Genomic DNA, 16,263 nt, shown 5'->3' with positions numbered 1-16,263 from the left:
AATAAGTAACAAAATGACAGAATTAAGTCTTCACTTATAGTAATAATACTGAATGTAAATAAACAAAACTTCACAATCAAAAGACATGGAGTGGCTGAATGATTTTTAAAAAGCCGCAAGACATCTCACGTGCAGAGACACACATAGGCTCAAAATAAAGGGATGGAGGAAGATCTACCAAGCAAATGGAAAACAAAAAAAGGTAGGGGTTGCAATCCTAGTCTCTGATAAAACAGACTTTAAACCAACAAAGATCAAAAGAGACAAAGAAGGCCATTACATAATGGTAAAGGGATCAATTCAACAAGAAGAGCTAACTATACTAAATATATATGCACCCAATACAGGAGCACCCAGATTCATAAAGCAAGTCCTTAGTGACCTACAAAGAGACTTAGATTCCCACACAATAATAATGGGAGACTTTAACACCCCACTGTCAACATTAGACAGATCAATGAGACAGAAAGTTAACAAGGATACCCAGGAATTGAACTCAGCTCTGCACCAAGCAGAACTAATAGACATCTACAGAACTCTCTACCCCAAATCAACAGAATATACATTTTTTTCAGCACCACACCACACCTATTCCAAAATTGACCAAATAGTTGGAAGTAAAGCTCTCCTCAGCAAATGTAAAAGAACAGAAATTATAACAAACTATCTCTCAGACCACAGTGCAATCAAACTAAAACTCAGGACTAAGAAACTCACTCAAAACCACTCAGCTACATGGAAATTGAACAACCTGCTCCTGAATGACTACTGGGTACATAACGAAATGAAGGCAGAAATAAAGATGTTCTTTGAAACCAATGAGAACAAAGACACAACATACCAGAATCTCTGGGACACATTCAAAGCAGTTTTTAGAGGGAAATTTATAGCACTAAATGCCCAGAAGAGAAAGCAGGAAAGATCCAAAATTGACACCCTAACGTCACAATGAAAAGAACTAGAAAAGCAAGAGCAAACACATTCAAAAGCTAGCAGAAGGCAAGAAATAACTAAAATCAGAGCAGAACTGAAGGAAATAGAGACACAAAAAACCCTTCAAAAAATTAATGAATCCAGGAGCTGGTTTTTTGAAAAGATTAACAAAATCGATAGACCACTAGCAAGACTAATAAAGAAAAAAAGAGAGAAGAATCAAATAGACGCAATAAAACATGATAAAGGGGACATCACCACCGATCCCACAGAAATAAAAACTACCATCGAACTACCATCAGAGAATACTACAAACACCTCTATGCAAATAAACTAGAAAATCTAGAAGAAATAGATAAATTCCTCAACACATACATCCTCCCAAGACTAAACCAGGAAGAAGTTGAATCTCTGAATAGACCAATAACAGGCTCTGAATTTGTGGCAATAATCAATAGCTTACCAACCAAAAAAAGTCCAGGACCAGATGGATTCACAGCCGAATTCTACCAGAGGTACAAGGAGGAACTGGTACCATTCCTTCTGAAACTATTCCAATCAATAGAAAAAGAGGGAATCCTCCCTACCTAACTCATTTTATGAGGCCAGCATCATCCTGATACCAAAGCCTGGCAGAGACACAACCAAAAAAGAGAATTTTAGACCAATATCCTTGATGAACATTGATGCAAAAATCCTCAATAAAATACTGGCAAACCAAATCCATCAGCACATCAAAAAGCTTCACCATGATCAAGTGGGCTTCATCCCTGGGATGCAAGCCTGGTTCAATATACGCAAGTCAATAAATGTAATCCAGCATATAAACAGAACCAAAGACAAAAACCACATGATTATCGCAATAGATGCAGAAAAGGCCTTCCTTTGACAAAATTCAACAATGCTTCATGCTAAAAACTCTCAATAAATTAGGTATTGATGGGACGTATCTCAAAATAATAAGAGCTATCTATGACAAACCCACAGCCAATATCATACTGAATGGGCAAAAACTGGAAGCATTCCCTTTGAAAACTGGCACAAGACGGGGATGCCCTCTCTTACCACTCCTATTCAACTTAGTGTTGGAAGTTCTGGCCAGGGCAATTAGGCAGGAGAAGGAAATAAAGGCTATTCAATTAGGAAAAGAGGAAGTCAAATTGTCCCTGTTTGGAGATGACATGATTGTATATCTAGAAAACCCCATTGTCTCAGCCCAAAATCTCCTTAAGCTGATAAGCAACTTCAGCAAAGTCTCAGGATACAAAGTCAATGTACAAAAATCACAAGCATTCTTATACACCAACAACAGACAAACAGAGAGCCAAATCATGAGGGAACTCCCATTCACAATTGCTTCAGAGAATAAAATTCCTAGGAATCCAACTTACAAGGGATGTGAAGGACCTCTACAAGGAGAACTACAAACCACTGCTCAAAGAAATAAAAGAGGATACAAATGGAAGAACATTCCATGCTCATGGGTGGGAAGAATCAATATCGTGAAAATGGCCATACTGCCCAAGGTAATTTATAGATTCAATGCCATCCCCTTCAAGCTACCAATGACTTTCTTCACAGAATTGGAAAAATCTGCTTTAAAGTTCATATGGAACCAAAAAAGCCCATATCGCCAAGTCAATCCTAAGCCAAAAGAACAAAGCCAGAGGCATCACGCTACCTGACTTCAAACTACACTACAAGGCTACAGTAACCAAAACAGCATGGTACTGGTACCAAAACAGAGATATAGATCAATGGAACAGAACAGAGCCCTCAGAAATAATGCCACATATCTACAACCATCTGATCTTTGACAAACCTGACAAAAACAAGAAATGGGGAAAGGATTCCCTATTTAATAAATGGTGCTCAGAAAACTGGCTAGCCATATGTAGAAAGCTGAAACTGGATCCCTTCCTTATACCTTATACAAAAATTAATTCAAGATGGATTAAAGACTTACATGTTAGACCTAAAACCATAAAAACCCTAGAAAAAAACCTAGGCATTACCATTCAGGACATAGGCATGGGCAAGGACTTCATGTCTAAAACAGCAAAAGCAATGGCAACAAAAGCCAAAATTGACAAATGGGATCTCATTAAACTAAAGAGCTTCTGCACAGCAAAAGAAACTACCATCAGAGTGAACAGGCAACCTAAAAAATGGGAGAAAATTTTCAGAACCTACTCATCTGACAAAGGGCTAATATCCAGAATCTACAATGAACTCAAACAAATTTACAAGAAAGACAAACAACCACACCAAAAAGTGGGTGAAGGATATGAACAGACACTTCTCAAAAGAAGACATTTATGCAGCCAAAAAACACATGAAAAAATGCTCATCATCACTGGCCATCAGAGAAACGCAAATCAAAACCACAGTGAGATACCATCTCACACCAGTTAGAATGGCGATCATTAAAATGTCAGGAAACAACAGGTGCTGGAGAGGATGTGGAGAAATAGGAACACTTTTACACTGTTGGTGGGACTGTAAACTAGTTCAACCATTGTGGAAGACAGTGTGGCGACTCCTCAAGGATCTAGAACTACAAATACCATTTGACCCAGCCATCCCATTACTGGGTATTTACCCAAAGGATTATAAATCATGGCTGCTATAAAGACACATGCACACGTATGTTTATTGCGGCACTATTCACAATAGCAAAGACTTGGAACCAACCCAAATGTCCAACAACGATAGACTGGATTAAGAAAATGTGGCACATATACACCATGGAATACTATGCAGCCATGAAAAATGATGAGTTCATGTCCCTTGTAGGGACATGGATGAAGCTGGAAACCATCATTCTCAGGACTATGGCAAGAACAAAAAACCAAACACCACATGTTCTCACTCATATGTGGGAATTGAACAATGAGAACACATGGACACAGGAAGGGGAACATCACACTCTTGGTCTGTTGTGGAGTGGGGGGAGGGGGGAGGGATAGCATTAGGAGATATACCGAATGCTAAATGACGAGTTAATGGGTGCAGCACACCAACATGGCACATGTATACATATGTAACAAACCTGTACATTGTGCACATGTACCCTAAAACTTAAAGTATAATAATAAAATAAGAAAATAAATAAATAAATATAAAAGAAAAAAAAAAGCCACAAGATCCAACAATCTATTTCCCACAAGAAATACACTTCATCTATAAAGACGCATGTAGACATAAGGAGATGGAAAAAGATATTCCGTGCAAATGGAAACCAAGTGGAGGCGGAGGAGGCAGTGGAGGAGGAGGAGGAGGAGGCGGCGGGGGCGGCGGGGAAGGAGGGAGGGGGGAGGAGGGGGAGGAGGGAGAGGGGAAGGAGGGAGAGGGGGAGGAGGAGGAGGTGGCTGCGGCGGAGGCGGCGGCGGCGGCCGCGGAGCAGGAGGAGGAAGCCGTGCACAGTAGCTCAGGCCTGTAATCCCAGCACTTTGGGAAACCGAGGTGGGAGGATCAAGAGGTCAGGAGTTTGAGACCAGCCTGGCCAATATGGTGAAACCACGTCTCTACTAAAAATACAGAAAATTAGCCGGGCGAGGTGGCACATGCCTGTAATCCCAGCTACTCAGGAGGCTGAGGCAGGAGAATCCATTGAATCCAGGAGGTGGAAGTTGCAGTGAGCTGAGATCGCACCATTGCACTCCAGCCTGGGTGACAGGGTGAGACTCCATCTCAAAAAAAAAAAAAAAAAAAAAAGTAAAAAAGTAAAAAGGAGAGCTATACTTGTATGTAACTAAATAGATTTCAAGACAAAAACTATAAAAGAGACAAAAAAGGTTATTATATAAATAAAGGGGTCAATTCAGCAAGAAGATATAACAATTATAAATATATATGCTGCCAACATTGGACCACTCAGATATATAAAGGAGATATTTTTAGCGCTAAAAAGATAGACCACAATACAATATTAGCTGAAGATTTCAACATTCTACTTTCATTATTGGACAAATTATCCAGACAGAAAATCAACAAACCAACTTTGGACTTAACCTGTGCTATAGACCAAATGGTCCTAATAGATATTTACAGAACATTTCACCGAACAGTTGCAGAATACACATTTTTCTCCTCAGTACATGGATCATTCTCATGGATAAACAATATGTTAGGCCACAAAACAAGTGTTAATTAATTTTTAGAAAATGAAATTATGTTACGTATCTTCTCTGACCATAATGGAATAAAACTAGAAATCAATAACAAGAGGAATTTTGGAAACTATGCAAACACATGGAAATTAAACAATATGCTCCCGAATGACCAGTGGGTCAATGAAGAAATTAAGAAGGAATTTAAAAATTTATAGGCTGGACGCGGTGGCTCATGCCTGTAATCCCAGCACGTTGGGAGGCTGAGGCAGGCGGATCACGAGGTCAAGAGATCGAGACCATCCAGGCCAACATGGTGAAACCCTGTCTCTACTAAAAGTACAAAAATTAGCTGGGCATGGTGGCATGTGCCTGTAATCCCAGCTACTCGGGAGGCTGAAGCAGGGGAATTGCTTGAACCCAGGAGGTGGAGGTTGCAGTGAGCCAAGATCTCGCCACTGCACTCCAGCCTATCGAAAGAGTGAGACTCTGTCTGAAAAAAAAAATTATTTAACAAATGATAATGGAAACACAACATACCAAAAGCTATGGAACACAGTGAAAGCAGTATTAAGAGGAAAATTTATAGCTATAATTGCCTACATCAAAAAAATAAAAAAAACTCACAGAAAGCCCTAATGATGCATTTTAAAGAACCAGAAAAGCGCAAACCCAACTCAAAATTAGAAGATAACAAACAATAAAGATCTAACCAGAAATAAATGAAATTGAAATGAAGAAAACAATAAAAACATAAAGAAAATTAAGAGTTAATCTTTTGAAAATATAAACAAAGCCAGCAAACCTTTATCAGATTAAGGAAAAAAGAGAGGAGACCCAAATAAATAAGATCAGAGATGAAAAAGGAGGCATTACAACCGAGATCACAGAAATTCAAAGGATTATTAGAGGCTACTATGAGCCACTATATGCGAATAAATTGGAAAGCCTAGAAGAAATGGATAGCCTTCTACCATGGTTGAACCATGAAGAATCCAAAACTTGAACAGATCAATAACAAGTAACAAGACCAAAGCCATAATAAAAAGTCTCCCAGCAAAGAAAAGCCCAGGACCCAATGGTTTCATTGCTGGATTTTACCAAGCATTAAAAGAAGAACTAATACCAAATCTACTTTAACTATTCCGAAAAATAGAGGAGGAAGGAATACTTCCAAACTCATTATATGGTGGGCAGTATTATCTTGATACCAAAACCAGACAAACACACATTAAAACAAACAAACAAAAAACTATAGGCCAATATCCCTGATAAATGTTGATGCAAAAATCCTCAACAAAATACTAGCAAATCAAATTCAATAACACATTAAAGATATCATTCATCATGACCAAGTGGGATTTATCCCAGGATGCGAGAATGGCTCAACATGTGCAAATCAGTCAATGTGACACATCATATCAACAGAATGAAGGACAAAAACCATATGATCTTTTCAATTGATATTGAAAAAGCATTTGATAAAATTCAACATCTCTTCATGATAAAAACCCTTTAAAAATTAGGTATAGAAAAAACATATATCAACACAATAAAAGCCATAAAAGACAGAAACATTGCTGGTATCATATTGAATGGGAAAAAACTGAAAGTCTTTCCTCTAAGATCTGGAACATGACAAGGACATTGTCCATGACAAGGACACTGGATCATGACATGGACATTGTCCATGACAAAGACACTGTCACCGCTGTTATTCAACATAGTATGGGAAGTCCTAGCTTAGAGCAATCAGACAAGAGAAAGAAATAAAGAGCATACAAATTGGAAAGGAAGAAGTCCAATTACCTTGTCATTATTTGCAGATTTGGAAAAAATTGAAGATTCCACCGAAAAACCATTGGAACTAAAAAACAAATTCAGTAAAGTTGCAAGATACAAAATCAACATACAAAAATCAGTAGCATTTCTATATTTCAATGGCAAATAATCTGAAAAAACAAATTTAAAAAGTAATTCCACTTACAATAGTCACATATAAATTAAATGCCTAGGAATTAAAGAAGTAAAAGATCTCTAGAATAAAAACTATAAAAGGCTGATGAAAGAAATTGAAGATAACAAGTAATCCCAGCTACCTGAGAGGCTGAGGCAGGAGAATCACCTGAATCCAGGAGGCAGAGGTTGCAGTGAGCCGAGATCATGCCACTGCACTCCAGCCTGGGCAACAGGGTGAGACTCTGTCTCAAAAAAAAAAAAAAAGAAAAGAAAAAAAAAGAAATTGAAGATGATACAATATAGTGGAAAGGTATTCCATGTTCATTGATTGGAAGAATAAATCTTATTAAAATGTTCACACTACCTAAAGCAATCTACAGATTCAATGCAAGCCCAATGAAAATACCAATAACATTCTTCACAGAAATAGAAAAAACAATCCTAAAATTTATATAAAAACACAAAAGACCCAGAGTAGCCTAAGCTGTCCCGAGCAAAAACAACAAAACTGGAGGAATTATATTACCGGACTTCAAACTGTGCTACAAAGCTATAGTAACCCAAACAGCATGGAACTGTCATAAAACAGACACAAAGACCAATAGAACAAAATAGAGAACCCAGAAAAAAAATCCATACATCTACAGCAAACTCATTTTTGACAAAGGTTCAAAGAACATACACTGGGGAAAGGACAGTCTCTTCAATAAATGGTGCTAGGAAAACTGCAGAAGAATGAAACTAGACACCTGCTTCTTGTCACATGTAAAAATCAATTAAACATGGATTAAAGACTTAAATCTAAGACCTCAAACTATGAAACTCCTACAAGAAAACATTGGGGAAGCTCTTTAGAACACTGGATTTGGCAAAGGTTTCTTGAGTAATACCCCACAAGTACAGACAGCCAAAGCAAAAATGGACAAGTAGGATCACATCAAGTTAAAAAGATTCTGCACAGCAAAGGAAACAATCAACAAAGAGACAACCCATAGAATGGTAGAAAATATTTGTGAACCATCCATCTGTCAAGGGATTAATAACCAGAATATATAAGGGATTCAAAAACCAGAATATATAAGGGATTCAAATAATTCTATATGAAAAAATCAAATAATTTGATTAAAAAGTGAGTGAAAGATTTGAATAGACACTTCTCAAAAAAAGACAAATAGCAAACAGGTGTACTAAAATGTCCTCAACATCATTGCTCATCAGAGAAATGCAAATCAAAACTACAATAAGATATTATTTCACCCTAGTTAAGATGGCTTGTATCCAAAAGATAGGTAATTACAAGTGCTGGTGATGAAGTGGAGAAAAGGGCACCCTTGTACACTGTTGGTGAGAATGTAACTTAGTACAGACACCATGGAGAACTGTTTGAAGGGTCTTCAAACCACTAAAAATAGAGCTACCATGTCACTCAGCAATCTCACTGCCAGCTATATATCTAAAAGAGAGGAAATCAGTATATAGAAGAGATATCTGCACTCCCAGATTTGGAAACAACCTAAGTGGCCATTCATAGATGAAGGATAAAGAAAATGTGGTACATACATATAAACAATGATATCCCATCATAACAGCATGGATGGGACAGGAAGTCATTATGTTAAGTGAAATAAACCAGGCACAGAAAGACACGCTTCACATGTTCTCACTTATTTGTGGGAGCTAAAAATTTAAACAGTTGAACTCATGGAGATAGTTGAATGATAGTTACCAGAGGCTAGGAAGGGTAGTGGGAGCGGGTAAGAGGGAAGGGTTCATGGGTACAAAAATACAGTTAGATAGAATGAATATGATCTAGTATTTGATAGTACAATAGGGTGAATATAGTCAAAAATAATTTATTGTACATTTAAAAATAACTAAAATAGTATAATTGTATTTTTTTTTTTTGAGACAGAGTCTCACTCTGTTGCCAGGCTGGAGTGCAGTGGCACAATCTCAGCTCACTGCAACCTCTGCCTTCCCAGGTTCAAGCAATTATCCTGCCTCAGCCTCCCAAGTAGCTGGAACTATAGGCGCCCATCACCACACCCAGCTAATTTTTGTATTTTTAGTAGAGATGGGGTTTTACCATGTTGACCAGGATGGTCTCAATCTCTTGACCTCGTGATCCGGCCACCTCGGCCTCCCAAAGTGCTGGGATTACAGGCGTGAGCCACCACGCCTGGCCTGGATTGTTCGTAACATAAAAAAGGATAAATGTGTGAGGTGATGGATAGCCCATTTACCTTGATGTGATTATTACACATTGCATGCCTGTATCAAAATATCTCATGTGCCCTATAAAAATATAAATCTACTGTATACCCACAAAAATTAAAAATACAAAATTTTTAAAAATTACATTGTATCCCATAAGTATATACAATTATTATTTGTCAATTTAAAATAAATATATAAACATAAATGGCTGTGTACAGATTTTGGGTCACTTGGGGCCTACTGCACATAACCTTTATGGCAGTGTGTCATTGTTCAAACAAAACGTCAACAAAGAGGACTGGCTTAGAAAGTCAAATTTTTGTAATACAGCATTATCTAAAACCTATGTTCCAAGTTGCCATAAACCCTAAAGCTCAATACCTCACATTTTCTTTGCCCTTCACAGTTTACATAGTGCTTTCCCATACACTATTAAATCTTTCAGATACCATTGTACTTTGGACAGATTTCTAGCAGAGCACTTATAAGACTTTATTGCATTTATAATTCTATAATTATAATCTACTAAAAATCCACTGGGAGCAGGAAAGTGCTTATTCATTCTTTGAAACCTCAGAGGACGTTGCCTGATACATAAGATCAGTAAGTCAATCGAGTAATTTTGAACACTACATTCAATATGTTTTGGGAAATACTTCTCCCAAAGATGAAACCTAATTCCTCTTTTCTTGAGTGTGAGCTGGACTTAGTGACTCACTGCTAATGAATAGAAAATAATCATATGTGACTTCTGAGACTAAGTCATAAAAGGCACTGCAATTTCCTCCTTGCTTCACTCTCTTGGATGGCTTGCTCTGAGGAAAGTCAGCTATCATGTGGTACCACCCAAGCAGCCCTTTGGAGATGTCCTTTTCTCAAGGATCTGAAGTCTCTTGTCAACAGGCATGTGAGTGCTCCATCTTGGAAGCAAAGTTTCCAGCCTCAGTCAAGCTTTTGAATGACTGCAGCCCCATGCAACATCTTGCCTACAGCCAAAAGAGATGTCAAGTCAGAACCACCCAGCTAAGCCATTCCTAAAGCCCAACCCACAGAAACTGTGAATTAATACATGTTTGTTCTTTTAAGCCACTAAACTGTGGGATAATTTTCTACACAAGCAATAAATAATCTACCTATGATTATGAGGAATAGCAATAAGAGAAATAAAATAATACTTTTCTTATTAAAGATAAATAGAAAAACAACAAAAGTAATGCAGTAGCTATTATTTATGGTTTACTACTTAAGGGACTCCACATATGATAGAATTTCATTTGCTCTTCACAAGAATATTAAAAGACACATGGTAATATTTCCATTTTACATATGCAGAATTGCAGATGTAGATTAAGTCACTTGGCTGAAGTGCTAATAAGTGGCAGTCAAAAAAATTGAAACCCACGTTTCTTTGTTTCCAAGTCCCATGCTCTTAACCACTGTGTACATTATCTCCCAATATATATTTATTAAGAATGAGTGCAAGAACCCAATTCACAATTGCCAAGATTTGGAACCAACCTAAGTGCCCATTGACAAATGAATAGATAAAGAAAATGTGGTATATATACATAATGGAATACTCCTTGGCCATAAGAAGGAATAAAATAATGTCTTTGGCAGCAACTTGGATGAAGCTAGAGGCCATTATTCTGAGAGAAGTAACTCAGGAATGGAAAACCAAATACCATGTGTTCTCACTTACAAGTGGGAGCTAAGCTATGAATATATGCGAAGGCACGCAGAGTGATATAATGGACTTTGGAGACTTAGAAGGGGACACTAGTCTGTTGACAATTGCACTAAAGTCTCAGAATTAACCACTATATAATTCATTCATGTAAACAAAAATGACTTGTAGGCCCAAAGCTATTAAAAAATATATTTAAAAATTTTAAAAAGAAAGCAATAGTACGATTAAAAAAAAAGAATTAGGGCAAGATATTAACCAAGGCTTCATTATAATTTGTGTGGTCCCTAGACATCTTTGCCTTAATGTATCCCTTCCTTCATTAAGAAATACTGAAAATTATGTTAAACATTAGTATAAGCAAGTATAAGCAAGACTGGATTCATTATAATATATTCATTAGTGTTATATTCATTTTTCCTGTAATTTTAAAAGAAATTAAAATTAAAATATTTCTATCGGTCCCTAAAAGAATTCTGGTTCTAAGTAGTATGACTACTACGCCTGATGGATAACTAGGTCCCAGCATCAAATTGCACACAGAAATCAAACAAGCAATAGCAAAGAAAAGAGAGAGAGATAGAAAAAAAAAAAAAACCCTTTTAATGTCACATTTTAAAAGCCAAAGAAATAATGTTTCTTCTTTTCTAAACAGGGAAGGGCACAGGGCAGTAGGAAGTAATCGTAACCCATGGGGCTTGCTTTGGGGTGGGGAGCAGATTATAGTGTACGTGGGATGCTCAGAGTCTCAGTTTAAGATGTTGAAAGAAAAGACACCATGGCAGGAATTAAACCTGTCCCCTGAGGGAAGCAGGCAAGGCTTTTGTGCTCAATTGTGTTCAGCTCTCCTGAAAAGGAGAGTTCACATGAGTAGTTTTGAGATCCTGCTTCGTGGGACCCACCTTGACTGGGCTGTGACTGCCTCATTCCTCTCAAGCAGAGACGCCCATGAGCAGAGGGGCAGGCCTCAGAAGTCAAGTCCCTGGAGACGGCATGGAGTAATGAAAACAGTGATATATTCTAGTAATGAAAACAGTGATATATTCTAGTAATGAAAACAGTGATTTCTTTTTTCTTTTTTGAGTCGGAGTCTCGCTCTGTCATCAGGCTGGAATGCAGTGGCACGATCTCACATCACCGTAACCTCCACCTCCTGGGTTCAAGGAATTCTCCTGCCTCAGCCTCCAGAGTAGCTGGGACTACAGGCGTGTGCCACCACACCCAGCTAATTTTTGTATTTTTAGTAGAGATGGGGTTTCACCATGTTGGCCAGGATGGTCTCGATATCTTGACCTCGTGATCCACCTGCCTCCGCCTCTCAAAGTGCTGGGATTACAGGCATGAGCCACCGCACCTGGCCGAAAATAGTGATTCTTAGATCTGGTACAACCTTCAGACTCTCTACCCAGTAACTGCGTGGTTTTGGATGAACTAGGTTTGTGGTGCCTTACCATAGTTTTCTCTTGCAGTTTTCTCATCTGTAAAATGAGGGCCTTATGGCAAAGACAGTGCTCACCAGATAGCTACATGCTCCCCTCCAATTCACTGCCAATGGCTGGCCAATGGGCTGCAAATAGTGATGACATGCTTCCAGTTCAGGGTAAGGCAGTAAAAAGCTGGCATATCTCCATACGTAGCTCTTCTCCCACAATAAATCTGGAAGGCAGATGTGCAAGGCAGCATAGCTAAAAATGATAAATGGCCCAAAATCATGAGAGACTGCCTGGAAGAGAGCTGTGCAGGTATGCAGACCCACATTGAACTTTAAGTCAGAGTGAAATAAACTTCTGGTTTGGGGTTACATGTTACCACAGCATGCCTTAGCTTATCCTAATAGAGACTTAATGCCAACTTTACTGAATTGTGAGAATGAAATGAAAGGGTGAATGTAAAGCATCAGAAATGTGTCTGGAAGAGACAATTCACTCAATAAACATTTTTTTCCCCTCTCAACTTTGAAAAACTGCATTTTGCCCCAAAGGATTAATCATTGCCCAACAACTCCATTCTGATAAGACCCCTGTCTTATAATATGTTAGTGTTGGGACCTAGACACGGAATTCTGAAAAAGATGAAGGTCTTACACAGCCTCATCAACAGAGGCCTTCAGGCTTCACATAGGCTCCTGTTCCCTACAGAAAACAGTACAGACACTTTGCAGAGCCTAAACGCAATCCAACTCATTTCGCCTGGAGTGTAGAATGATGCAGGTGGGGGAAAGCAGAGAGAAAGTATTCCTGGCGTGGTGTTTTACACTTTTGTTTAGATGTCTTGTTTCCAGAAGGCTTGCAAACGTGGACTCAGGAACATTACCCAGAAGTTTGAGTGAGGGCTTGCTGTGACCCCTAGAAGCAGCATGCTCCTGAACACTACCCCATCTACAATCTCAGCATCCTGTGATTCAAGGCCCTTAGACATGACTTAGAAGAATACTGTATGTTAGAGAAGTTGAGGCCCAAAGTGGGGAAGGGCTTGCCCCAGGTCCTCCTGCCGGGAGTGGCTACATTTTAAACAGTTCCCCTTCCTCTCAGAGCTCTCTCTATCCACCAATGGACACTCCAGATTGGCCAGCCTCTCATCCAGGCACCTCTTCCCTGTGTCACCTGCCTGAATGGGAACTGTCAAAAATGAACACTAAAATCAGGCTTGGCAAGGTTTTCCGGCATCCATTTCACCGTGATTTCTCTAAGTGCGCATTGGATTGACGTAGCTATTAAAAGTCAGCCCTAGCTCGGCAATCAGACAGAAAAGCTATAATCACCCCAGGCATTTCCAAGGGACCTTTCAAAGAACATCATTAATCCTGAATAAAGCTCTCCCTCACCAACACTTCCAGTTATAGTCTTGACATTCTTATTTTATGCTGCAAAATTCCTCTGCCATTTAATGAAGAAGAAAAAAGGCCTACTTTAAAAATCACACGTATTTGTCCTGTATTCTAAGTATCTGAGTTAATTTTCCAAAATTAAAACAAAACTAGCAACAAAAAACTTTCCTTGTCTCTTTTTGCTCTCATATGCACCTCTTCCCTCACCCATGTATTGTATTTGCAAAGGGCAATAAATCCTGTTAATCTACAGGACTGGGAGCATGTTACTTGAAACACCTGATACCCTCAAAAGAGAAAGTTGAGGCTTCCAGAGTGAGAAGGATGCTGAGCACCTATTAGATCCTGGCCAAAAGGCAGAAAGCTTCAGACAGAATAATACATACGGTGAGAGAAGATCTGCCGACTGCAATTTTGCTCATCTCATTACATTTCCAGCATTATCTTCCTGCTCCTTATGGACTGCCAGGCAATATCCTGTTGAACCCCTTCTTTCTCCAGCCAGTCTGCCACCCAGTGTGTGCCAGCCACTATGCCAGGTGCTTTACATTCTTCATCTCACGTAATCCTCACCAAGAGCCCTATCAATTACGAATGAACATGTTTAAAGATGAAGAAATGAGACCCACAGATATTAAGCAACTGTCCTAATGTCCCAAGCTGGGATTTGAATCCATGGTTCTCTTTCCTAAATCACTAGAGGATAGCTCCGGGGTTGAGATAAGGAAAGCAAAGTGACACCAATTATTATATTTTAAAATCCTCACTATTCCCCTTGGCAGGGTGCTGGCTAATGGAGTTGGGGAATAGTCTCTGAACTGCAGAGGATAGACTGGGGTACGGTGGAGACAGAAAATAAGGCGTGATTGGCCACAGGAATTTCTGAAAGACGAATTCCCAGTCCACTGCATCCCCTCTAGGTCTAGTTGGGACAAGGAAGTCGGCGGCTCCAGGACTCACATGGACAGGGGCACTTGAGGGGGAAAACAACAGATAGTGCAGGTAACAAGATGTGCCCTCATCGCTACTGAGACAGGCTGAACCTACAAGCCCCTCCGCCCATATCGTGCGTCGTGGGTCGGTGTCAGATCTGCCTCCCTAATGTGCAGATTGTGAAACCCTTTCCTCTGCGCGCACCAAGTACGCAGCTGGCGAGCCCCTCGCTTGCGTGCCAGATGAGCCGGTGACAAGCCCCTCGGTGCACACTTCAGAAGAACTGATGGCAAACTTCTCCTCGTGCGCCCCGGGTGATCTCTGGGCGCGCGCTCCAATAGTACAAGCTTCCGCCCACTCTCCCATTCGCGAAGCTGCCTCCTTCTCTAGCAACCACTTCCCCAAAGCAACGTTCCTCAGCCCACCCCTCACCTGCATGGTGGCCGGCAACGGCGGCACAGCTCTCCGGCGGCGGCCGAAACGAAACCTGGCCGCCTTGTAGATCTTCCAGTAGACAAATAGCACCACGCCGAGCGGCAGGTAGAAGGCGCCGCAGGTGGAGAAGACGGCATAGGAGCGTTCCTGGCTCACCTGGCAGCGCTGGAGCCGAGCGTCGTACACCTCGCCCCAGCCAAAGAGCAGCGGCGCGAGGGCGATGAGCGCCGACGGCACCCAGGTGAGCGCGATCATGAGCCACGAGGCGCGGCTGCGGGTGCGCAGCGTGTACTGCCGGTGGCGTGTGATGGTCCAGTAGCCGTCCAGGGCGATGGCCGCCACGTTCCCGATGCTGGCGGTGCAGCACAGCACGTCGAAGGAGATCCACACGTGGCACAGGCTCCGGCCCAGCAGCCAACGTCGCCGGTCGACAGCTCCCTCACCAGGCTCAGAGGCATCACCAGCGCTGCCACTAGTACGTCCGAGACGGCCGTCGAGGCCACCAAGTTATGCGGCACGCGATGGAAGGCACGGACCCGCAGGATGGTGACCAGAACCAGCAGGTTCCACAGGAAAGTGGCGGCGATCAGCAGCACTAGCAGCGTCACCACCAGGACCGTGAGGACAGAGAAGGGCGGCCCTCGACCTGGCAGGACGGCACCACTCGGGGTCGAACTGAGTAACCCTCTCGGGCGTGGGGTACTGCTGCTGGTCTCGGGTCCCAGGGCAAGGGCAACGCCGGCGGTGGCCACTGAAAGGTTAGCGGCTTCCATGGCGCTTGGGATCGCAGCTCCAGGGCAGGGGGCACACGAGTCGTCAGGGAGTTCGGCGTGGAGCGGGCAGGTGGGGGCGTGGAGGGGGTACTGCCTGCCGGGGGAGGGTAGAAGAGGGGTCCAGGTCGTCCTATCCTGATCCCTCCTGCGGGCAGCAGCCCACCTTTGGCACGTATGCCTGCAGCCCCTGTAGATCCTCTTTTCCAGTAGAATGAGTAAAAGAGAGCAGGACCCCTCGGTCTAGCTCCGCTCGGCTCGCCCGTCCCTCCTACCACCTCTCTTAGCGGTCCCGGGTGCCACTGGCCGTCAGGGGGTTGGGCATCAGCGCGGCCGAGTGACGGAGCGCAGGTGGTGCTTGGAGAGTCGCCCCCTCCCCCACCCAGCGGC

At 41.4% G+C, this 16,263-nt stretch overlaps 1 protein-coding gene across 1 annotated transcript in view; it reads right to left on the bottom strand.

Annotated features, from left to right (window-relative positions):
• Positions 1-15,977, bottom strand: part of LOC100990391 (5-hydroxytryptamine receptor 5B-like) — a 44,021-nt gene extending 28,044 nt beyond the window's left edge. Inside the window, 2 exon segments of the mRNA XM_003819128.2 lie at positions 15,101-15,525; positions 15,528-15,977. Of these exon segments, the coding sequence (XP_003819176.1) occupies positions 15,101-15,525; positions 15,528-15,876 (774 nt within the window). The 5' untranslated portion in view covers positions 15,877-15,977.
• Between the last annotated feature and the right edge of the window lie 286 nt (positions 15,978-16,263).

Source organism: Pan paniscus, chromosome 13 (genome assembly GCF_029289425.2).
Source record: "Pan paniscus chromosome 13, NHGRI_mPanPan1-v2.0_pri, whole genome shotgun sequence".
NCBI lineage: Eukaryota > Metazoa > Chordata > Mammalia > Primates > Hominidae > Pan > Pan paniscus.
This window is presented reverse-complemented; position numbering and strand designations above follow the sequence as displayed.